The sequence below is a fragment of the Peromyscus californicus genome, unplaced genomic scaffold, assembly GCF_007827085.1.
Source record: "Peromyscus californicus insignis strain IS unplaced genomic scaffold, ASM782708v3 Scaffold_3__1_contigs__length_106647218, whole genome shotgun sequence".
NCBI lineage: Eukaryota > Metazoa > Chordata > Mammalia > Rodentia > Cricetidae > Peromyscus > Peromyscus californicus.
In genome coordinates, this window is record NW_026294551.1 from 120,242 (window position 1) to 146,772 (window position 26,531).

At 40.0% G+C, this 26,531-nt stretch overlaps 1 protein-coding gene across 1 annotated transcript in view; it reads left to right on the plus strand.

Annotated features, from left to right (window-relative positions):
* LOC128121593 (zinc finger protein 431-like) overlaps positions 1 to 24,270 on the plus strand; it is an 81,141-nt gene extending 56,871 nt beyond the window's left edge. Inside the window, exon 3 of the mRNA XM_052756388.1 lies at positions 22,731 to 24,270. Coding sequence (XP_052612348.1) covers positions 22,731 to 22,852 — 122 coding nt within the window. The 3' untranslated portion in view covers positions 22,853 to 24,270. The remainder of the gene's footprint in view (positions 1 to 22,730) is intronic.
* The last annotated feature ends 2,261 nt before the right edge of the window (positions 24,271 to 26,531 follow it).

Consider the following 26,531-nt stretch of genomic DNA (forward strand, 5'->3'; position numbering starts at 1 on the left):
GACTCATTCACCTCATTCTTGTTCTTTCTCAATCAAATTACAGAAGAGCATAAATAACCAAGGAACCATTGTCCCCTTATTTTAAAACATAAAGAAAAATTCAGTCTTACCTATAGTAGTGAGGTTCCTGTAGGTCTCTAGCATCACATCTTTGTAGAGATTCTTCTGGGAAGGATCCAGCAAAGTCCACTCTTCCCAAGTGAAGTCAACATGCACATCATCATAGGTCACTGCATTCTAACTATTAAAGCACCCAGTGCCTTCTAGTAAAATCTTATTGATGTTACAGCTTAAATTGGGGCACTTCAGTGTAGCATGAATCTTAGAGAGTCTTATTAACAAAATCAAACCCGGGGCCAGTTATTGGGGTGAAATGCTGGATGGTCAGAAAGACAGAACAAGCCACAGCTAACCTCACCTGGCCAACTTCTCAGCTGGTCTTGTTTCCTCAGACTGGAAGCCTTTGTGTCCTCATATCCTAATGGCTCTCAGCTGAACTGTGCTGCTTGAAGCCTGAAAGCTTAACCAGCCAAATGCTTAACCAGCCAAATGCTTCTAGTTTCTGGTCTTCACGCCTTATATACCTTTCTACTGTCTACCACCACTCCCTGGGATTAAAGGTTCACTTTCTGGGCTTAAAGGCATGAGTCACCATGCTTGGCTGTATCCTTGAACAGATGGATTTCTGCCTCTGGAATGCTAGGATTAAAGGCGTGTGTTACCACTGCCTATCCTCTATGTTTAATATTGTGGTTGTTCTGTCTCTGACCCCAGATAAGTTTATTAGGGTGCACAATATTTCGGGGAACACAATACCACCTCACTTCAGGTTTCTGGAAGATGGATACAGAACTAGTGTGAATGCACAACTCTTTGTAGGAACTTCAGTTAAAACCTCCAAGTTCTTTCTATCTTTTTTATTTGTTTGACTGATTTTTTGCATGGGAGACAGGGTCTTAATATGTACTTCTGGCTGCCCTGGACCTGATTGCATAGATGAGGCTGGCATTCAACTCAGAGGCAGATATACCTGCCTCAGACGTCTGAGTGCTGGGGTTAAAGGTGTGAGCCAATACACCATGTTATTCCATCTTATTTTTCTTTTTTGTGTGGGGAGCGCCAGAATTATGTAACTATATGGTCAAAGAAGTATACTTTAACAATGTTGTACAACAGAAAGCATGATAGTGACAACATTGTTCTTTTTTGTAGTTAGTAATTTTTTATATTCCCAGCACTCAGGAGCTAGAAAGTGGAGGACCAGCCCCCCCATCCCACCCCACACCCCTGTGAGTTGGAAGATGAGTCCAATGTTTCTAATGCTCCTTTTCCTGACACACTCAAATAAAGGTTTATTCAGGCATGGTATGAGCCTTGCTTGCCCTGTAGTCTGAGTGTAGTGGTGTTTTGCCCACTGGCCCCTGCCCCATTCTGAGCAGGCTCCAATGGCCATCCCAAGTTCGATGTGGGAGTCGCTGGTACATTTTGCCTGCCCACCAGTGACCACACTGCATATGCCAGCACCAGCAGGCTGCTCTTTTCTTTTAAATGTGTCTGCTGTAGTTGCTTTCAACCCTGCATAAGCTTACAGGTCAGATAACTTGGGAGCACAAGCCCGCGTGGAAGTAAAGGGCCCAGGACCTGCTTTGGCGCTACACCTGCAACACCTGCTGGCCAGATATAGTCATTACATATTAAAATCACCACGCAAAACAGCCATCCATACCTGCCTGGTTAATTAAGAGCCTAGGACACCTAGGACAATCTCCTGAGGGTTTTATCTGAGCTACATCTTTACACTTTAAACTGTTAAACAAACAAACAAACAAACAAATAAATGAATGAATGAGTGAATGAATGAATGAATGAATGAATGAATAAATAAATTTTTACAATTTGTAAACTTCTTCCACACCAATAGCAGATAATATCACCATTCAGGAATTTAAAAACTTTTTGTTTCTACTATGGATGGAATTTTAGAGGACATATATGACTTACCTGGGACATATACATTTTTAGTTATAGTCACTATCAGTCTGGTAATTAATATCATAGCCTTAAAAATGGTTTCATAACAATGCCAAAAATGAAAGACTAATTGATATGATACAGACTTTACAAAGTGGTAATGAGAAATTATCTCAGAAAATTCTTTCCATGGAAACTGATAATGATAAATTGGCTGAAAAAAATCATTCCATATGAAATGATAATGATATATTGGCAAGAAAATTTCATTCCATGGGAAATAGTTATGAGAAATTGGCAGATAGAACCTTGTTTTTGGAAGGAAATTTGCATGCAGTTCAGATAATCTCTAAAGATGACAAGGTAACCATGATGGATAAAATGAAATCTTTAGAATTACATATAAATGATGAAAACAAGAAACTGATTGATCTAATGAAGCCACCAGAATCATTTACTGTTCAGGAGGTTCAGACCCTGCAAAAAGCAGTGATAAATTGATTTCAAGCCTTAGAAGAACTTGTTAAAACTGATTCTTTTAAAAAAGAGCATTAAGGCACAGACGAAAGAAGTTAGAGGGGAATTAACCTCACAAATACCTTACAGAGTTAGAGATGACTTGCCTAAGGTCATGATTTCACCTGCTATGCTGTATTCTGTTACTATTTGTGAAAATCCAGCAAATATTAATTATCCCGAAGGATATGAAGATTGTAAATGGAAGCCTATACATATGAGAGACTTAAAATATATTAAGGAAGCAATAGTCTCCTATGGTATGCATTCAGCATATGTAAGGCAGATGCTGAATACATGGTCCTCTTGGAATAGAATCACTCCAAATGACTGGAGTCAATTAGTCTCAGCAGTATTAGAATATAGTCATCAGTTACAATGGAAAAGCTAGTTGAGAGAAGAAGCTAAGGCCCTTGAACAGAAAGGTAAGATTAGGGCTTTTGAGATTTCCCAAGATCATATTCTTGGTGAGGGCTATTTTGCTGATATAAATAAGCAGGCTACCTGCTGTGGGATGTTCTGTATGGCAAATGTGTTGCTCTGATTGGTTAGTAAATAACACACTGATTGGCCAGTAGTCAGGCAGGAGGAAGTATAGATGGGACAAGGAGGAGAATAATTCTGGGAAGTGGAAGGCTGAGTCAGAGACACTGCCAGCCGCTGCCATGACAAACAGCATGTGAAGATGCCGGTAAGCCACGAGCCACATGGCAAGGTATAGATTTATAGAAATGGATTAATTTAAGATATAAGAACAGTTAGCAAGAGGCCTGCCACGGCCATACAGTTTGTAAGCAATATAAGTCTCTGTGTTTACTTGGTTGGATTTGAGTGGCTGTGGGACTGGCAGGTGAGAGAGATTTGTCCTGACTGTGGGCCAGGCAGGAAAACTCTAGCTACAGCTACCTTTGATGAGCTTACCTTGTTCCTATGCTGTACAGCAGCTTTAAATGCTTGAGATAAGATTCAAGAACAAGGAAAAAGAATTGAGCCATTTACTAAAGTCATACAAAGCTCAAAAGAACCTTTTAATGATTTTTTGCAAAGACTGATTAAAGCTGTAAATAGAGTGATATCAGGTCAAGAATTCAGATGAGTACTAATTGAATCTTTGGCTTTTGAAAATGCTTATTTAGAATGTAAAAAAAAAAATTGTGCCTTTAAAGGTCAGATTAGCACCCATAGAAAAATGGATCCAACATACAGTCAATATTGAGTCTCATAACTATAGTGATGAGGCTTGGATAGGAGAGGCAATTTCCAAAGGCCTGAAGAGACATCAAGATTTCAAATGTTTTAATTGTTGTAAACCATGACATCTAAGAAGAAGTTGTACACAGGGTGTTCCTAGAAACAATGCTTCTTCTAAGAATGACCCAAACAGAAGGCTCTAACCTTCTGGATTATGCAGAAGATGCGGCAAAGGCCGACATTGGACCAATGAATGCAGATCAGTAAGAGACAAACAAGGCAACCCTTTACCATCAGGAAATGCCTTGTGGGGTCTCTCACAGGCCCCCAAGTCAAATGTGGTTCAGTCATTCCCAGTCACTGTGAAGGAAACTTGCCAATATTTTGTGCAAAAACCATTGGGAATAATTCATGTACAGTGTCCACAATCTATAATTTGCCATTATATGGATGATATCTTATTAGCTAATTCAAATGTAGATACTTTGAAAAAATGTTTGAAGAAGTAAACAAAGTTTTGCCTTACTGAGGATTACAAATTGCTCCTGAAAAATACAAAGAGGAGATTCTATTAATTACTTAGGATGTAAAATAGGTCTACAAAAATTTTGACCCCACAAGGTACAAATCAAGAGAGATCAATTGCGGACTCTTAATGACTTTCAAAAATTGCTAGGAGACATTTCCAGTTTACAGCCCACTATTGGAATAAAAAAATCATGAACTGAGTAATTTTTTCAAAACCTTGGATGGTGACAAGGACTTAAATAGTCCAAGAGAATTATCAGCTGAAGCTGAGAGAGAATTGGCTTTGGTGGAAAAGAAATTACAGGAGGCACATGTAGATCATATGGATCTAGAGTTTATGTTCTGGTCATATTACCCTCTACATATTCCCCTACAGGGATTTTAATGCATAGGAAAGATATTATATTGGAATGGATATTTCTACCACATAAACAGAATAAGAAATTAAAGACATGTGGAAAAAATTTCTGATTTGATTTTTCAGAGGAAAATTAAGACTTTGTCAATTGACAGGAAAGGACTCAGCAGAAATTGTAGTGCCTTTATCTAATGAGGAAATTTCCTCTTTATGGGCAGAAAATGAATATTGGCAAAGAGCTTGCAATATTTTTTGGGAGAGATTAAAAATAGTTATCCCAAGAGTGAGAGAATCAGATTCATCAAAAACAAAACAAAACTATTTGGGTCCTTCCTCACATTATACGGAGAATACCAATCTCTGGCATCCCTACATTCTATACTGATGTAAATAAATCAGGAAAGGCAGGATGTAAAAAAATCGGAAAGCTTAAGTAAAATGGTTCAAAGCCCTTACAATTCTGTACAAAAGTCAGAATTGTATGCCATTCATATGCTACTTATGGATTTTACAGTACCTCCCAATATACTTACTGACTCTCAATATGCAGAAAGAGTTGTTTTACATTTGAAACCTCTGAATTTATTCCTGATAAAACAGAATAAACTTCATTATTTATACAATTACAGGAAACAATCAGGGATAGGGATCATCCTATATATATAAAACACACATCAGATCCCATACAGGTCTGCCAGGTCCTCTAGCACAAGGTAATAATGAGATTGATGAAACATGTTGGAGGCCTCAGAATTTCATAAAAAAAAATCATGTCAATAGCAAAGGTTTAAAAAGGGATTTCTCCATCACTTGAAAACAAGCCAAGGAAATTGTAAAAATGTGTTCTATTTGTTCTTTCTATACCCAAATCCCATTACCTGTAGGAAGTAATCCTAAAGGTATGCAAAGAAATAAAATTTGGCAGATGGATATCTTTCATTTTTCAGAATTTTGAAAATTAAAATATGTACATCATATAATAGATACAGCTTTAGGATTTCAGTGGGCAACTACTTTGAGTTCAGAAAAGCCTGATTCTATAATTACACACCTATTAAAAGTCATGGCCATAATGGGCATACCTGTACAAATTAAAACTGACAGTGCTCCAGCATATATCTCCAGTAAAATGAAACCGGTTTCTGAATATTATAATATAAAGTATATTACAGGTATACCACACAATCCTACAGGACAAGCAGTTATAGAAAGATTCAGTTGCACTTTAAAAGAAATGCTTAATAAACAGAAAGGGGGAACTAAGACCCCCAAAGGCAGATTGCATAATGCCTTATTAACCTTGAATTTTCTTAATGCTGATGAGAAAGGAACAACAGCTGTGGGGAGACACTGGACAATAGAAAAAACTACTGAGCTAAATCAACCTGTGTATTTTAAAGATATGCTGATCTCAGAATAGAAACCAGGATATGTTCTACATTGGGGAAGGGGTTTTGCTTTTGTTTCCACAGGAGAAGAAAAGCAATGGATACCATCAAAAATTATTAAGATTCTATTCAAACAGGAGAAACCTCCTAATAAGGAGAAGTGATAGTTCATCCACCAATGTGACAATTCAACAGGTTGTAAGGAAAACTCACCAAACAAGGCTTGGGGCAGGGTTCTGTTTTTGTCTTTACCCAAAAATAGAGATACCCATCTTCAAGAAATCAAAAGACCCTGGACATCTAGATGTCTAAGAAGGGAAAACTTCCAGAAAAAAATTACCAAGCAAGGAAAAATCTGACCTAATGGTACCTATATTCTCACTACCTAAACATCAGTATCTCCTTACTTCTAAGAAAAGTTGTAGTCCTGACTCAATTAAAATCAAAGCTGGCTTTGGAGTTAGAGTGTGGCTCTCTCCTTCTCTAAATCCAATCATGTTGTTAAAGCAAAAAATTAAAGAGTTTCTGTCTCATATCAGAAGAGCTACCTGGTGTGGGACAGAAGAAAACCAAAAATTTAGGGACTATCATTGTTCAAATTCTATTTCTCACCATACTTATTTTTTATTCTTTTGAAGCTTTCTTTAGGTATAGTGATATCCTCAAATTTAAACTTTCCATTTTTATATTAATAATGTTTAAGTTTTCCACAGTAAACAATAAATTCCCCTAACAGCAATCTCTGAAGTCTCCAGAAGGAAGATGGGGCCCCACAATAATGATTCTACCTGGTTCATAATAATGCCATTGAGCCAACACCACACACACAAAGATCAGCTTTGGGCTGCAAACTGTTCATGACAGTTCCAAGGTGGCTAGGTGAGAAGGTCTACCATCTTACCCTACTTTGAGACTGGTTACAAATGCTACAGCTAGTCTTTATGAGACTTAATCATTATTCTAATTTTTATGGAATCCCACAGAGACACCATCACCCACTAAACAATAGGAAGCAATTCTAAGAAAACAATGCTCTGTCTCCCAACAGGTTTTTGTCTTCTCAGGGTTATGGTTAATTGTCATTTGTAAAGGGTTGGTTGTAAGTTGGATAGGGTTGGGGGTGGAACAATAAAATTTAGACTCAGGAATCTCTTTTGAAAAAAAGGGGGGATAGGTAAGATAGAATAATAAGATAGATTATTATATATAGTTGTAAACTAAATTAGTAACTATCAGCTTTAGATAATTTGCATTGGCATAGATTCTTGTATGTTGATACAAATGTAGATTTTTCTACTTTTGTTTAAGATAATTTGTATATTGATACAAATATGAAACTGTACTTGTCATATTGTACATATGTTTCTACTCCTATTTAAAATATTTTTGTATATTAATACAAATGTAAAATTATATTTGCCATACTATATGTATGTTCTACTTCTGTTTAGGATATTTTGCATATTGATATGAATTAAGGTACTGTTGTCATATTGCACTATACATTTCTACCTTAATATATTTTTGTATATCATCACAAATTTGAGGTCATTGTCCTTATACTGTACATCTGTTTATAGATTATTTATTTTTATAATGTAAAGCCTTAGTCTTTAAGCTATTTAGGCTGGTGAGAAATACAGGTTAATAGTCACCGTGCTTGTCATACTTATAGCCATATTAGTTAGGTTTCCTAGATATACAGATATATATGTCAGATGGATAGGTAATCTTCAAACACTTCATAGACCTAGAGAATATGACATTTAAATGCTTTAATAACTTAGAGTTCTGTTGACATGAGATGTGATTGTAGCACCAATCTACTCCCGAGAAGATAATAGGTATCAAAGACACTCCATATGGAGTTTATCTTCTTCTCGGCAAAAGTAGCCTGTTGGGCAAAGAACTGCCCTTGCCTTGACTGCTGACAGTCAGCATGTTGTTCAGTCTAGATGAGAGCACACAAGGAAAAGTGACAGCTGAACCTTGCCAAGACAGGGTAGGACAGTCTCTCAAAATTTCCTGCTTTTGAAAATGGTCTGTCAGATTCTAGGCCTGTAGCCAAAAGTGGATGCCCCAATGTTGCAGAGAACATTGGGTAACTGTCCAGACAGCCAGCTGTCTCTGTCATTTCTTGAATTTTTGAAAGTTGCTTGCTTGTACTTCCTGATCACTCAGGTAATATTGTTTTCCTTCTCAGGGCTTTGGTGGGATTGAAGACTAGACAGTTATGGCTACAATCCTCTTATGTTTTAGCTAAGAGCATTTCAGGTACAAGATTTAGATTCTTCAGGATAGGACAGCTATTGAAGTAATCTCCAAAGCTCGCCAACTACTTTTGTACTGGACATTTAATATATGCTTCATGCTTGATGTTGTTCTTGTTGGTTATAGTTACCTTTTGTTTATGTCATTACCCTTTCTTTCTTCTAGACAATACTTGATAGTTGTTCTTATTGTATATAGTTTTGTGTTAGAATTAGAACCTTCTTATTTATGAAAAAAGTGGAAGTGTTATGGGGTTTTGATCCCTTCATCCAGTGACTTTTGGAGGTTATGAGCCATAAGGCATAGTCTCGTCTGTGTATATGACTGTTTAAAAGCTGAAGGAGAGGGGTCTCACACTGTTGTGCTCTCACTTTCTCTTGGGGAACTGGAGCCAGCAGTGAAGAATGCCTTGATGTTGGTCCCATCTTTGGGTAGAACAGCAGAGAATGGAAGCTAGATCAGCAGCAGGTCAGCAGCACGCCTACCCTGCATTGTATTAGTGAGTCTGATTTCCCATTACATCCCTTAATAAATAGATATATATTTACACTAGGGTGGGCTCTCATAACAGATTGTAGATGAATTGCTAAACTGTCTTCTTAATAAAAAAAAAAACTCAGAGTCAGAAATTAGGGTTAAAGCCTGAGAGAAATCAGAGGAATAAGAAAAGTCACAGCTAACCTCACCTTACCAACTCCACAGCTTCCAAAAGTGAGCTACTTCCTATCTACCCACACCTATATGCCTTTCTGTTCTGTTCTCTCATTTGCTCTCTCAGCCCAGCTACATCACTTCCTCTTCCTGACCAGCTCTGTCACTTCCTGTTTGTCTGTACAGACGCTAGACCTCTATGGTTAGTGTTGGGATTAAAGGAGGGTATCACTATGCCTGGCTCTGTCCTCAGTGTGGCCTTGAACTCACACAGATCCAGACAGATCCCTGCCTCCCAAGTGATAGGATTAAAGGTGTGTGCTACCATTGCCTAACTTCTATGTTAATATAGTGGCTGACTTTTTCCTCTGATCCTCAGGTAAATTTTATTGGAAATACAGTATATTGGGGGACATGATACATCACCACAACAGATAAATAATGAAATTAAAGTAAAATGAAGAAATATACACATGAATATGATTAACTTAGAATAAAACTGGCTTTGTTCTGTGTTCTGTGGCAATACACCACTTTATGCACTGCTATGAATAGAAGCCAGTGCTTAGGGCGCTATAAACCTTATCTATCTATCTATCTATCTATCTATCTATCTATCTATCTACTTACCTTTATTTATTTATTTGTTTGTTTATCTATCTATCTATTATGCCTGCCCACTCCAGGGAATCCAATGCCTCTGGCTCCCTACACAATTAAAAGCAATATAATTAATTGTCCTGGAACTCCTTCTGTAGGCCAGTTAGACTTTGAATTCAGAACTCTGCCTGCCTCTGGACTCAAGACTCCAGTGCTGAGATTAAAGGCATGTATCACCATGCCTAGATTTCTTTTACTTCTTTAACTCCAGGAATGTTATCAGAAACATTCAGGAGTCCTAGTTTAGGTATCTGTGAGTTCTAGGCAAGACACCAGTGTCTACACAGCAATCTCAAAAATGTAAATGAATAAATAATAAACAAGTAAATGAACAATTAAACAAACAAATAGAAGCCATTTGTCCTGATGCAATCTTTTAATCTCAGCAGAGACAGATTTCTATAAATTTGAGGCCAGCCTGGTCTAGGTGGTAATTTCCAGTACTATAGAGAGAGATCCTGAATCAAGTAACTAAATGAATAGATAGATAAATCATAAAAGTGAAATAAATAAATAAATATAAACATAAATCTAGGGGCTGGAGAGATGGATCAAGGGTTAAGAGCACTGGCTGCTGTCCAGAGGACCAGGGTTCAATTCTTAGCACCCACATGGCAGCTCACACCTGTGTGTAACTCCAGTTCCAGGGGAACTGACACCCTCACACAGACATATATACAGGCAAAATAGCCATGCACATAAAAATAAATAAATGTAAAAAATAAAATGCATATAATTGACTTGAAATTTGGAATAAAACAAAGGACAGCAGTGCTGTGGATCTGCCTTATAGCCTAGGGTACCTGGAGACCTGGGCTTTATCCTCTCGGTGCTGCACAAACTGGGTGTGCTGGTCCATGCCTGTAATCCCAACATTCAGGAGCTGGAAAGTAGAGGACCAGTCCCCACCCTTGTGAGTTGAAAAGTGACCCCCACATTGGATATGTGTTTAAGCACTGCTGAGGATAGAAGCCAGTCTGGAAACCTCAAAACAGCCCCAGCCCTGTTTTCCTTTGTTTTAGTTAGTTAGTTAGTTAGTTAGTTAGTTAGTTAGTTAGTTAGTTAGTTCTTAAAAGTTCTTATTAATAAAAACAAACCTTAAGCCAGTTATTGGGGTGAACACTGGAAGATCAGAGAAGCAGAACAAGCCACAGCTTCCTCACCTCACCAGTTCCTCAGCTGGTCCTTTTTCCTCAGACTGGAAGCTTCTGAGTCCTCATTCAGAATGAATCTCAGGTGAACTGCTGCTCCAAGGCCTGAAACCTTAACCAGCTAAAAGCTTCTAGTTTCTGGTCTTCACGCCTTATATATCTTTCTGTTTTTGCCATCACTCCCTGGGATTAAAGGCTCGCTTTCTGGAATTAAAGGTGTGTGTCACCATGCTTGGCTGTATCCTTGAACAGATGGATTTCTACCTCTGGAATGCTAGGATTAAAGGCATGTGCTACCACTGCCTATCCTAAGTATCTAGTGGCTTTTCTGTTCTCTGACCCCAGATAAGTTTATTAGGGTACACAATATTTTGGGGAACACAATACCACCACATTAGTTTTTTGATTTTTTTAAGAAAGGGTCTCTCTGTGTCATCCTGGCTGTCCTGAAACTAGCTCTGTAGACCAGGCTGGCCTCCAACTCAGAGATCTACCTGCCTCTGCCTCCCGAGTGCTGGGATTAAAAGCATACATCACCACTGCCCAGTTAATTTTACTTCTCTTCTCTTCTCTTCTCTTCTCTTCTCTTCTCTTCTCTTCTCTTCTCTTCTCTTCTCTCTTCCCTTCCCTTCCCTTCCCTTCCCTTCCCTTCTCTTCTCTTCTCTTCTCTTCTCTTCCTTCCTTCCTTTCTTTTTTTCTTTCTTTCTTCCTTTCTTTCCTACTTGTTTCTTTCTCTATTATGTCTACCCACTCTAGAGGATCCAAAGCCTCTGGCCTCCCTACACAATTAAAATTAAAATAATTAACCTGGCATTAATAAAGAAAAAAGTAAAAAGAAATGAATAAAAAAAGCAAAGGGAACCTGGGCTGGGGATGGGATGAAACTTTGGGTGTTGGGTTAGAAAGCTGAGCTAGTTTATGGCTCTGATCTCAGCAGTGTGTGCATACACTGGGGTGCACACTTTTATTTTCACACAGAACAAAGCAAGTTCTGGTGGTTGTTGAGATTTGGGGTAGTATGAGAAGAAGCCTGGATGCTGATTGCACACCTTTTCTTTTTTAATAAATAAAGTTGTTGTTTTTTTAAAGGACCTGAATGGCACAGAGTTTCCATTGCCAGACCCATACTCACACAGGGTTTAGATGCCACCTGCTCCTACCACATGCCTGCAGTATCATACACAAATATACAGGTTCCCACTCTCCCACCAATGCAAGCTCACAGGAAAATGAATAAATAAGAAATAATCAGGCCCTGAGAGTTGGTTCAGCCTTTAAAAGCACTGGATGCTCTCCCTTCAGAATTTCCAGAAACTACATGGTGGGATCTGGTGTCCTCTTCTGGTGAAAGAGCATACATGGAGATAGAGCACTCACACACATAAAATAAATACATAAATATTTTTTTTTAATTAAAGAATCAAATGAGAGGGCAGTGAACTGTCATTTCCATGTAAAGATGGGCATTTTCTGCAATTCACCAAGTTCTAAGAGAGTTCAGTGATCATGAAAGACAGAGACAGGACCATGAGGGTTCCTCTTCTAATGAGCAGAGAGCCAGATTCAACTACAACTTGTAGAGCAAGTTCCAGGACATCCAGGGCAACACAAATAAACCCTGTCTCAAACAAAGAAACAAACAAACAAAAAGATAATACATGTAGTCTATCTCTAAAACCAATCTCCTTAGAAGAAGTGACATGTACTTAGAGATGAGTTTGGATGTGATTATGCCTCCTGTGCACAGAGGATTGTATTACACCAGAAAATTTTTTTCAAATTTTGCACTGTGCTTAGATATGCTTATAAACTGCTCAGGGTCAGACTTTAGAAATTTGAACCAGTGCTGGCTAACTAAGTTGTGTTGAACCAAATTTCCTTCTTGCCTCTCAAACATTGTTCCTCTGCTGACCGGAGCATTTGCAGGGACTCCCAGAACACATAATGAAACAGATGGCTGAAACAGAAAATTAAAACAGATCCTGAATCTTTTTAGGGTCATGGACTTTCCAAAATATCTGAAGATTGGGGTCTCCTCCCTAGATAGGAAGATCTTTGTACAAACAAAACAATTTTGGATACAATATTAAAAGTTGTTAACTTGTGGGGCGTTTACCCTCCACCCCCACAGTTCCCCAGTTTTCTTGAGTGCGAGCAGCAGGAAATATTAGATAGAAGGATTTATTGCGGAGAATCTTGCGGAGATAAACAGATAGAAAATAAAGGATAGCCTCGAGAGGGCCTGGAACCTTTTCCAATGGGCCCCGACTGTCTCTGCCCGAGGGTTTTTAGAGATGCCAAGGGGTGGAGCAAAAGACCTCCTCCCCCAGCACAGCCAAGTGCAGACCATCTCAGACACCTGCACTCAGGCCCGTGGTCCTAATCATCCTCTATGCGGACATGCTGGATAAAGCCACGAGGAACCCGAGAACGGGCTCCCACAGGTCCCCCTTTCTTAATATATAAAAAAATAACTATTAATGGCTTACAGCAATCTCCATAGCTGTTACACCTCCCAATATGGGAGTAGAGGATGATAAAGATGGCATTTCTCTTTTGAATTAGGTCCAAGGTGACTACAGCAGTCTTAGCTGCCTCAAGCCCTTTCTTTTTTTTTAATATTTAATTTAATATATTTTTTTATTTTTTTAATTTTGCAATACAATTCAGTTCTACATATCAACCTCGGATTCCCTTGTTCTCCCCCCTCCCGTCCCCCTCACCTTCCCCCCAGCCCCGCCCCATTTCCATCTCCTCCAGGGCAAAGCCTTCCCCACAGACTGAGGTCAACCTGGTAGACTCAGTCCAGGTAGGTCCAGTCCCCTCCTCCCAGGCGGAGCCAAGCAATCCTGCATAGGCCCCAGGTTTCAAACAGCCAACTCATGCAATGAGCACAGGACCCGGTCCCACTGCCTGGATGCCTCCCAAACAGATCAAGCCAATCAACTGTCTCACCCATTCAGAGGGCCTGATCCAGTGGGGACCCCTCAGCCATTGGTTCATAGTTCATGTGTTTCCATTCATTTGGCTATTTGTCCCTGTGCTTTATCCAACCTTGGTCTCAACAATTCTTGCTCATATAAACCCTCCTCATTCTCGCTAATTGGACTAGCAGAGATCCACCCAGGGCCTAGTCATGGATCTCTGCATCCAGATCCCTCAGTAGTTGGATGAGATTTCTAGCACGACAATTAGGGTGTTTGGCCATCCCATCACCAGAGTAGGTCAGTTCGGACTGTCTCTCGACCATTGCCAGCAGTCTGTTGTGTGGGTATCTTTGTGCATTTCTGTGGGCCTCTCTAGCACTTTGCTTCTTCCTGTTCTCATGTGGTCTTCATTTACCATGGTCTCCTATTCCTTGTTCTCCCTATCTGTTGTTGATCCAGCTGGGATCTCCCGCTCCCCCAAACTCTCTTTCCCTCGACCCTCGCCTTTCACTACCCCCACTCATGTTCAGGCTGTTCATGTAGATCTCATTCCATTTCTCTGTCATTGGGCAATCCCCATGTCTTTCTTGGGGTCCTGTTTTCCAGGTAGCCTCCCTGGTGGTATGAGTAGCAGACAAGTCAGCCTTGTTCCACATCTAGTATCCTGCTATGAGTGAGTACATACCATGTTTGTCTTTCTGAGTCTGGGTTACCTCACTCAGGATGATTTTTTCTAGATCCATCCATTTGTCTGCAAACCTCATGATGTCATTGTTTTTCTCTGCTGAGTAGTATTCCATTGTGTATATGTACCACATTTTGTTTATCCATTCTTCAGTTGAAGGGCATCTAGGTTGTTTCCATGTTCTGGCTATTACAAACAATGCTGATATGAACATAGCTGAACAAGTGCTCTTATGGTGTGGTTGAGCATTCCTTGGGTATATGCCCAAGAGTGGTATAGCTGGATCTTGGGGGAGATGGATTCCCAATTTTCTAAGAAAGTGCCATATTGATTTCCAAAGTGGTTGTACAAGCTTGCATTCCCACCAGCAGTGGAGGAGAGTTCCCCTAGCTCCACATCCTCTCCAGCATAAGGTGTCTTCAGTGTTTTTGATCTTAGCCATTCTGACAGGCGTAAGGTGGTATCTCAGAGTTGTTTTGATTTGCATTTCCCTGATGATTAGGGATGTTGAGCAATTCCTTAAATGTCTTTCAGCCATTTGAGTTTCCTCTGTTGAGAATTCTCTGTTTAGTTCTATAGCCCATTTCTTAATTGGACTGTTGGGCATTTTGATGTCTAATTTCTTGAGTTCCTTATATATTCTGGATATCAGTCCTCTGTCAGATGTGGGGTTGGTGAAGATCTTTTCCCATTCTGTAGGCTGTCGCTTTGCCTTGTTGACTGTATCCTTTGCTCTACAAAAGCTTCTCAGTTTCAAGAGTAGCTGGTAGTGTCTCTCTGACTCAGCCTTCCACTTCCCAGCTTTATTCTCCTCCTTGTCCCACCTACACTTCCTGCCTAGCCAATGGCCAATCAATGTTTTATTATTGACTAATTAGCAACACATTTGCCATACAGAATATCCCACAGCAATAATATGATTACAGGTAATAATTATAAAGGTGTTTGAGGCCTGTCATGATGATAAATACATGTCGTCCTAGAACTTAGGAGACTAAGGAAGGAGGGTCACAGGTTCCAGGTCTACCTGGCCTACAGGTTCCTACATTTATAAATAAAACCTACAGTTCCACCCATTTGCTGTATGTATTCTACGCTATGTATTTACTCATTTATGATTAACCATGATCACTCAAGCTAAACACTACCACCAGCTCTAATGCATAGAAGAGCAGTCTATTTGTTAGACACAGAGAAGACAGACAAGTCACTACACTTGATCACTACATTTTCTTCATAAAGGACTTCCTTTAAAAGGAAGATTGCTGTGGGATGGTCTTTCTGTATGCTGTGAATATATGTTGCTACTATTGGTTAATAAAGAAGCTGTTTTGGCCTATGGTAAGGTAGGATAAGAACCAGACAGGAAATCCAAGAGAGATATGGGCAAAAGAGGGCAGAGTCAGGGAAGACACGATCCAGCTATCCAAGGAGCAATAAGATACCAGCAGACTGGTAACACCACGGTCACATGGCAAAACTTAGATTAATAGAAATAGGTTAATTTAAGATGAAAGGGCTACCTAGCAAGAAAACTGAGCCATAGACCAAGCAGTTTGTAATTAATATTAAGCCTCTGAGTGATTATTTATAAGCATCTGCTTGATGGGGAACTGGAGGGAGGGACACAGAAAAACTTCTGGCTACAATTGACACCCAAATACAAATAGACGAGATATTGTAACTGTAATTCTTGATTGCTAACTGTTTTGTTATATGTAATTTTACTATATTAAAATGAAAACTTTTTTGATTAGCCAGAAATGGGGAAATGCTGTGGGATTGTCTTTCTGTATGCTGTGAATATATGTTACTATTGGTTAATAAAGAAGCTGCTATGGCCTATGGCAAGGCAGAATAGAGCCAGGCAGGAAATCCAAGCAAAGATACAGGGAGAAGGAAGGTGAAGTTGGGGAGATGCTGTGAGCCACCTCCAGGAGAAGCAAGATGTGAGAGAACAGGTAATGCCATGAAGCCATGTGGCAAAACAAATATTAATAGGAATGGGTAGAGTTAGGTTGTAAGAGCTAGTTAGTAATGAGCCTAAGCCATAGGCCATATAGTTTGTAATTAATATTAAGCCTCTGAGTGATTATTTTATAAGTACCTGTGGGACCACGGGTGGGAGAGATTCGTCTGGACCTTGGGACCAGGTGGGACAGAAACTTCCATCTACAATTGGCACCCAACATGGGGCATTGATCCATATAGACCTGATAAAACTTAAAAAGCATTCTTAATGCACAGAAATGCAGCCACACTGGGCTTCCTGGTCTCACAGTCTCATGCTAGCAGCAGTACAGAGACATGTTTCCTGACAGCTGCCTGTGAGATGGAGTTGGCTGCCAGTCACCATGAGCTAATTGGTGTGGCTGATTTCCAAAGTTTCTCCCATAGGCCACAGTACAGAGAAGATTCTTTCAGCCACTGCCTGCCAGCTTGAGAGCACAGCCATGGACTTAAGAACACAGCTCCACGTTACTTAATATTGCTTCCCAGAACTGAGGAGTTAAGCATGACTCATTGGTATCTACATCATGCTAAAAAGCTGAACAGGACAGAGCTAGCTGCCAAAGCTACACTTTCATCCCAGCCACACAGCTTGGCAGTTTAGAATCTCTCCTGGTCAGAAAAGGATTACAGATATACAATAAAACAGATTAAGATGAGGAAAAAACTCTAAACAGGTTAAGTATGTTTAAAAATATATGTAGGCTTGAGAGGAAAAAGAAAAAGGGTAGAAAAGTCCATAAAAAAGAAATAGAGTAATAAAAAATATAATAAGCCACTTAAAGATGGAAAATACACAGAGAGTCTGCATACTGAATATTGTTGTGTTTTCTTTGGGATTTTTTTAACTGCAGAGAGACATGTGATTGTAAAGGTTGCTAAGTTAAACCAACATATATATTTTAAAGGTATTTTGGCTTCAAAATTTGGATCAAAGGATATGTTGCATTAGAAAAGAGGTTCTGCTTTTGTTTCCACAGAAGATGAGAACCTTTGGATTGCTTCTAGGCTAATATAGTTTGATTGAACAAGATCCCCTGAAAAAATCTTCAATGGGAACAGATGGCCCAGATGATCCAATGTTTCAGAGCACTTCTGTTGCAGTTTCCTCTGAGTTCTGCATCCAGAAAGGCTTCAAGGCTGCTAGCTGAGATGATCCAGCCTCACAGACTATTCCAGTCAGGATTTGACCATAATCCTAAATTTTCTCAGGGTTCCCATAAGATAAACAGTGCCCCCAATCAGCAAGAAGTAGTATAGACAACTATGCCCACATTCCTAAAAAATGGATTATGGATGTTTGTCTTTGTTTTGGGGGTTTGGTTACAAATTGTTATTGGTCATAGTCAATCTCTTTCTAAAAGAAGAAAGAGAGATATGATATACAAATGATAAAAAAGATAGATTATTGAATCTACTTTGATGCAAAAAACAACTGTTAATCTCAAAATACTTTACATTGGTACATATTTTGGTTTATTGATACAATAAATATACAATTTTGTTATACTGTATATGTATTTCTATTCTTCTTTAAAATATTATGTTTATGAAACTCACTTAAAATTGTAATGTATAATTAAGAACTACAGATTAACAATTAATCATCAATGATAATCAAACTTATAGTCATGTTAAGTTTTCTAGGTATACAAAGATAAATTTTAATTAGGTAGGTAATCTTCAAACACTTCAAAGACCTACAGAATATAACATTTAAAATGTTTTAAGAACTTAGACTTTTCTGGACATTGAGACATGTCTGCTCTTGGCAGCACCAGTCTACTTCAGAGAAGATAATGGTCATCAAAGAAACTTGTTATGGAGTTTGCTTACAATGTGGAAAAAATTGGCTATTTGAGCAAGAAATTGCTCTTGCCTGGACTGTTTGACAGTATGTTGTATAAACTGGATATACAGAACCCATAGGAAAGTGACCACTGAACTTTGCCAAAACAAGGGGAGATGGTCCTTCAGGTTCCTGCTTCACAGAAGATACTGTCAGACATTCTGCAGGACACAAAGGAAAGCAACTGATAAACTTTGCCAATAGGCAAGACAGTCCTTCAAATTTCCTGCTTCATTAAAATATCTTCCAGAGACCTTAGGCCTATAGACTGTAATGCCCCAACATTGCAGAGGAACTTTGGGTGATTGTCAAGGTGGCCAGATGTCTCTGTCATTTCTAGAATTTTAGAAGTTGCTTACAATGCACTTCCTGTCTACTTAGGTAATATTATATCCTTCTGGCATCTTCGATGGAGTTGAAGACTAGATAGTTACAGTTACAATCCTTTCATATCTTAGCTAAGAACATATCAGCTACTAGAGTTAGTAATCTAGTACTAACTAGAGTAATCTCTGTAATTTGCTATTTACCTATGGTCTGGATATTTAGCATGTGTTTCTTGTTTGATGTTGTTCTTGTTGGCTGTATTTCCATTTTTGTTTATGTTATTACCTTTTCCTTCTCCTGGACAACTTGATAATCATTCTTATTGTATGTAGCTTTGTATTAGGTTTAGAACTTTTTTATTTACACAAAAAGGGGAAATGTAATGGGTATTCATTCCACCTATGGCCTTGGGGTACCATCCCCTAAGATGTGGCCTCTTGGCTAGCTTAAGACCTGGGGAGCACAAACACAGGTCCCTTCTCTCTCATGCTCTTGGATGGTGGGGGCTGAATTAGGTGGCATGAAGCAACATGGGACCAGTTCTCAGTCTTCCAGGACTCTGTGACTGAATCTGCCTTATCCTGCATTAATGAGTTATTCCCTCCAATATAATCCTTTAATAAATAGTCCTTTTATTGATAATCTGAGTATATCCTGCATTAGAAGATTTCCTGAAAGGAGCTATATTTACCTCAGAGCACACTTGATCTCAACACTACCTAGGCTCCTGATCCGAATCATGAGGAAAGGCTCATTCTCTACTGTATCTGATGCCCAACATTCTCTCTGATCTATGTATCCAGAGAGGTTTCATGTCTAAATTTTCAGAAGTTGTTACTACCATATCTTCAGTAGAATTCTAATCAAAGCCTCAAATAACTTAGAATTGACAGTAAGATTTGCAAGCAAGTAATCCTCATGCTTCAGAATAGAGACTAAGATAGCATTTTGAATTTTTTTGTCTTAAGTTATTTCAGTGAAACTCACTCATGTTAGGGATACAGCTCAATGATAGTTTGTCTAGCATGCTCAAGGCTCTGAGTTCAATCTCTAGTATCACACAAAAAAAAACCCACACTCAAAATACTATCCTCTAACAAATAAATTTTTGTCCATTTATCTAGATAATTTATATTTTTTCTACTCAATGTTTGATGATATGCAAGTATATTTTAAATGGATTACTGGAAGTGTAAAAATATGTTTCTTTGTTTTACATTATAGGTATTCTACTTGTTACTAACCAAAATGTTTGTGTAAGATGTATAAAACATGCTAAACTCTATTAAGTGTTCCAGAAGACAAGTAAAATTTAAGTCAACACTGCCATACAAACTTGCTGGAGTATTATTTCCCATCACTTGGTGCAATAACTATTAACTTACATTTTATTATCAGGAACTCTCCACACTGGCATGCTCATTTATGTGTTCTGAAGGGAATATTATTATTTCTCAACTTCTTTAAACCATCTTAGATTTAAGACTTTGTAAAGAATGCTCCAAGGATAATGCATGTAGTGGGAATTTTACAAAGAACAAAACCTGATTTGTATGCCAGAATGAAATTTGTATGTTTTGCCTCCATCCAGGACCCAGTCTATGGAATGCAACAAAGTGCTAATAAGATTGGAAGCATTTCTACAAGATCCATTTTGCACAGCTTCTCTTCAGCCATTCTACTCATCGTAAAAAGATGCTCTGTATTGTATCAGTGGGTGCTTTCTATGGCATAATTTGCCTGGTTAATAGCCCTGACCCACACTGGTGACATGTGAAGAACTATTCCCAGTTTGAGCTATCTGATGGATCATAAATGGAGAGTGCTGTATGAAGATAATGTTACTTTGGCTATACTTACAAGCCTCCTGTCCAGTGTGAACTCACTTAGTGATTAATGAGATCATTCTTCCTGATATAAGCCTTCCCACATTGACAACATTCATATGTTTTCTCTTCAGTATTTCTCTGATGTGCAATGAAGGCAGAACTCTGGCCAAAGGACTTTCTACAATCATTGCATTCATATAGTTTCTCTCCAGTGTGGGTTCTCTGATGTGAGAAAAGATGAGAGCTTCAACTGAAGCATTTTCTACAGTCATTATACTCACAAGGCTTCAGTCCAATGTGAATTCTATGGTGCACAACAAAGTGAAACCTCTGGCTGTAGGACTTCCCACATTCAGTACACTCATAGGGCTGCACTTGGACATGAGTGCTCTGATGTAGAATGAGATGAGTGCTCTGTCTGAAAGACTTCCCACATTCAGGACATTCATTGGGCTTCTCTCCAGTGTAAGTTGTCTGATGCCTAATCATCCTGGAGCTATGAACAAAGGATTTCCTACACTGACAGCCAGTATATAATTTGTCTCCTGTGTGTGTCCTCTGGTGAGTGACAAGGTGGGAAAACCAGCTGAAGGACTTCCCACACTCTTTGCACTCCTAGGGCTTCCCACCAGTATGACTCTTTTGAGATCCAGTAAGGTAGGAACTTCAGATAAAAGACTTTCCACATTCTTTACACTCATAGGGATTCTCTCCTGTGTGAATAAGCTGGTGCCTGGTAAGATTAGAGCACCAGATGAAGAATTTTACATATTCCTGGCACTAGGTTTTTCTCTACATATGTCCTTTGGTATTCCAAGAAAGAGCATTATCAGGGCACTTGTAGGGTCCATCTCCAGTGTGAGTTCTTGAAAACTCAGTAAAGTGAATGTTTTGACAGGTTTTATTACATTCACTACCTTTGTCTGCAAAATTTTCATGATGATCACTTGTGGTGATATTGTGTTCCCCAAAATATTGTGCACCCTAATAAACTTATCTGGGGTCAGAGAACAGAATAGCCACTAGACATAGAGGCCAGAAAATGGTGGCACACATGCCTTTAATCCTATCACTTGGGAGACAGAGATCCATCTGGATCTCTGTGAGTTTAAAGCCACACTGGCTGTTCATGTAGACATGAGTGGGGGTAATGAAAGGCGAGGGTCGAGGGAAAGAGAGCTTGGGGGAGCGGGAGATCCCAGCTGGATCAACAACAGAGAGGGAGAACAAGGAATAGGAGACCATGGTAAATGAAGACCACATGAGAACAGGAAGAAGCAAAGTGCTAGAGAGGCCCACAGAAATCCACAAAGATACCCACACAACAGACTGCCGGCAATGGTCGAGAGACAGCCCGAACTGACCTACTCTGGTGATGGGATGGCCAAACACCCTAATTGTTGTGCTAGAAACCTCATCCAACTACTGAGGGATCTGGATGCAGAGATCCATGACTAGGCCCTGGGTGGATCTCTGGGAGTCCAATCAACGAGAATGAGGAGGGTTTATATGAGCGAGAATTGTTGAGACCAAGGTTGGATAAAGCACAGGGACAAATAGCCAAATGAATGGAAACACATGAACTATGAACCAATGGCTGAGGGGTCCACACTGGATCAGGCCCTCCGAATGGGTGAGACAGTTGATTGGCTTGATCTGTTTGGGAGGCATCCAGGCAATGGGACCAGATCTTGTGCTCATTGCATGAGTTGGCTGTTTGAAACCTGGGGCCTATGCAGGATTGTTTGGCTTGGGACTAGACCTACCTGGACTGAGTCTACCAGGTTGACCTCAGTCTGTGGGGAAGGCTTTGCCCTGGAGGAGATGGGAATGGGGGGGGGGCATTGGGAGGAAGGTGAGGGGGACGGGAGGGGGGAGAACAAGGGAATCAGTGACCGATATGTAGAACTGAATTGTATTGCAAAATAAATTAAAATAAATTAAAAAAAAAAAAAAGCCACACTGGAAACAGTCAGGCATGGTGACTCATGCCTTTAATCCCAGGAAGTGAGCCTTTAATCCCAGGGAGTGATGGCAGGAAGCAGAAAGGTATTTAAAGTGTGAGGATGAGGAGCTAGAGCTTGGTTAAGCTTTTAGGCTTTTGAGCAGCACAGTTCAGCTGAGATTCATTCTGGATGAGGACTCAGAGGCATCCAGTATGAGGAAACAGGATCAGCTGAGGAACTGGCAAGGTGAGGTGGCTGCGGCTTGTTCTGCTTCTCTGATCTTCCAGCATTCACCCCAATACCTAGCTCCAGGTTTGTTTTTATTAATAAGATTCTTTAAGATTTATGCTACAATCACTGAATTCCAAATCATGTTTTAAACATTTTGTATATGAGTCACAATGATGGAAATAATCTCTCTCTCTCTCTCTCTCTCTCTCTCTCTCTCTCTCTCTCTCTCTCTCTCTCAAAGATTCACTTATGTCTGCAGGTGGGTGTTTTGTCTGCATGTGCATTTGCACTCCAAAGGAAGACATCAGATCCCATGTGGATACAATCATAGATGTGAGTCACCATGTGGGTGCTGGGAATTGAACCTGCGTCTTCTGGAAGAACAGCCAGTACTCTTAGCCACTGTACCATTTCTCCAGCCCCTGGAAATAATCTCAAAGAATAAGCTAAGCAGGAAGAAGACAGCCTCTCTCATAATTACCATGTTCACAGTCAATTTCTTGACTTCTGGATGAATGTTTCTTGCCTCAAATATTTCTCATAGTTTTCCTGATGTTTTTCTAACTGCTCTTCACATTTCCAAACATTTTATAATGACAAATAACTGTGATCACTCTTTGACACTCCTTCTGCTTTAACACCACAGTTTATCTTTAGAAATGCTCTTATTGGAGACTAGTGATTTAATTCCCCCAGCTGCCACGCCCACGATGGTGTCGCCCACGTGACAAATGCCTTGGATGAGGTGGTTACATGGGAAAGGGGGGCTCGCGGCCCTCGGGTCTATGCCCCTGGCGACCCCTTATCAATCTGCCCGAATCATGGTGCCAGGCTACACGGAACCACGCAAAATCTGCTTGCAGAGGCTGGCTGGCACTCTGCCTTTTTCTCTTTGCAGCTGTGACTATTGCTGTTTCCTTGTGTATTGATTTCAGGGAGTTAGCTCTCAATGTTCCTGATGTGCCCCATAAAGAGAATAATGATTCCTCAAAAGTGGCCTCAATACCCCCACCTATAATTCAAGCTTTTAGGCAAACAGTTAAAGAGGGTCCTAGAAGTTTGGGGGAATTTATGAATGACTTAGAACAAAAAGAACTTATGACTCAGAGGGACAAATATTCTAGTGAGGAGAGATGAAAGTAAAAGTCCAGGAACTCATAAGCAATCCACACGCGCAGCCAACAGCAGCTGCAAGGAAGCAGTTACAGGAACTAGCCAGTCCTACAAGAATTATCAAGGGACAAATAGAGTTTCTCATCAAGGGTCGGTGGTGGCAACCCCCTAACTTTAATCCTAGATATAATAATTATTTGGAGCCATTGCCCTTTACGGGAGCTTATGATAAACATGGGAACCAATGGGTGAATCATAATAGTATGAAAACAGAATGGCATAAGTTACAGTTCATGGAAAGAATAGCTAGGTCCCAACCCCCCTGGTGCCTTCTCACCTGCAAGCAAAGGTTAAATATTTTCACACAAATGAAACCGTGGTTAGAACGATGGTGGGAAGGGTTTAATTGTGATACAAAACAAAGGTCTAATAACTACGTAGAAGGAAAAACTTCAGCTAGGGCCGTAATGTTCTCTGTCTGGATGAGGGACCACAAAAGAGGAAATAACACCTGTACTCATGAGATCTATTAATCATTCTGAGAAAATTGTGTGACCACATTGTTAATTCTATGTCTATCGCCCCACTGGCCGATTGCCATGTTTCCTCAAATGAATGTATAAAAAACACTGCTTGATCTGAGTAAAATTGCAGCAGTTCACAGCATACTCTGGTGTCTGTGTCTGTCTGTCATTCGCCGAATCCCACTTATCCTGAGTACCTTCAACCTGTTCTCCCTTGGTCTGGTGTTCCTACTGAGACCCAGTCCGCACCACCCAGCCATCTCTAAATATGAAAGAAATTACAAGGCCTTTCATAACCAAAGAAAGTATTAAGGAATAATGATAGGATGTCAATGAAGCCAAAGAATGTAAAAATTTCTTTCAAATATGGTTTTACAACTTCAGCTAAAAAGAAGAAACGGGAAGGAATTGAGGCAGTAAGTAGTACATAGGCCTGGTTGTTCCTAGGTGAGAAAAGAGAAGATACAGGCCTTAGTCTATCACTGCCCTGGGAGACCAGTCCCCAGCAGCACAGAGCTCAAAGGGAATCCACAGAGTTGTCACATACTAGACTTGTTTTAATCTGAAGGGGTTAGGGAAAAAGACATTCACACATTCTCTTGATGGTTTCCTTCAGACATTTTCTTTATTCTTCTTTTGTATTCTCCATTCTGTATTCTTATCTCTACTCATAAATGTCCCTTCTGTCTCTCTAGATGTTCTCCTTCTAACTCTACCTTTATTCTTCCTTATTCTCTCATTCTTGATGTTTTCTGTGGTGGTATTTTACTTGTACTGAAATGTGATTTTAATTGTATGTTAATAAATAAAGTTGTCTGGGGGTCAGAGCTATTAGAGCCATAGCAAGTGCGTGGCGGCGGTGGCACACGCCTTTAAGGACCTGGAGGGCAGTACATTCAGGCAGTGATGAGGCAGTCACATGTTTGGGTTTACAACCAATGAGAAGGCAGAACAGCTAGAGTATATAAAGACCTACACACAGGAAGTAGGCCCCTTTTTTTCCGGAGAGCTCTCTTGCATGAAGAGGATCCCTGAATCAGGAAGGGTGAGGCTCTTAGCTCTGACCTCTTGGCTTTCTTCTCTGAACCGGCTCTGTGTTTCTTATTTAATAAGACCATTGGTTACATCTACATTTGGCGCCCAACGTGACAAGAATCCATTAAAAACCGCTTAACTTGGCTTGGCGGCAGGTCCAGTTTCCCGCCAGGGTGGCCAGCAGGTCCGGTTTCCCGCCAGGGCGGCCGGCTCCCTAGCCCGGCCGGGCCCAGGTTGGCTTGGCCTCAGGCTGGACTAACCTTGAGCTACTTGCTTAAAGCCGGTGCTACAGACAACTCAGGCCTGCCCTGCCGAACAGGGGCCCTGCCTGTAAAGCCAACGCATGGTTGGAGCTTAAGGTAGCCAGAGCCAAGGCTTGACTAGGCTCAAGCAGGAACACGTGGCTGGATTCAAGCTCTTAGGCAGAACTTGCGGCTACAGTACTTGCGTGCTCTCTCTCTCTCTCTCTCTCTCTCTCTCTCTCTCTCTCTCTCTCTCTCTCTCTCTGGATTCACACCTCGGACACTAGGTGGCTGTTTTGAAATTCCCTCGGATTGGTACTGTTCTATGAGGACTTGGTAAGTCACTTAACATATCAGATATTTTAAAGGAAACTATTTAAAAGAGAAATTTTTTCCACATTAAAAAAAAATGGGTTTTCTGTGTTCATTGGAAGAAAATTGGGCTTTGTTTGCAATTTTAAGCAGTCTGACAATGGAACAGCTATATGAGAAGATTAATGTTGATCGAATTATGCATTTTATTACTATGCTTATCCTCATTTTACTATTTAAAAAGATAGTCAATTTAAGTGCCAGGGTGACAGCTTTAGAAAAACTTGATAAACCTGTAAAAACTCAGACAGAAGAAACTAACAGTGAAGTTGCTTCAAGATTGGATCATAGGGTTACAGAAAGAAAGCCTGTTTTCACACAGTCACCCTTAGTTTGTCCAGTAACCATACAGCAGTTGCCTGATCAAATGACTACACAAAATATTTGGGCTCCAATTGAAATGTTAGATTTACGAAGGTTTAAGGAGGCAATAGTATCTTATGGCATGCATTCTGCATATGTAAAGCAAATGTTAAACTCTTGGTCAACATATAATAGGATTGTACCACAGGACTGGCGGGAGCTGGCACAAGCTGTTCTTGAACCCAGTCAAAGGCTTCAGTGGCTAACTTGGTTCAAGGATGAAGCTAAAAACATAGAAAAACAGTGGAGGGATAAAGGAATACAAGTCTGCCAGGATCAGCTTATTGGAGAAGGTCAATATGCTTCAGCACAAACACAATGTTTATATGATGTCCAAACCCTAATTTTATGTCGAACAGCAGCCTTGAATGCATGGGACAGAGTTGAGGAACC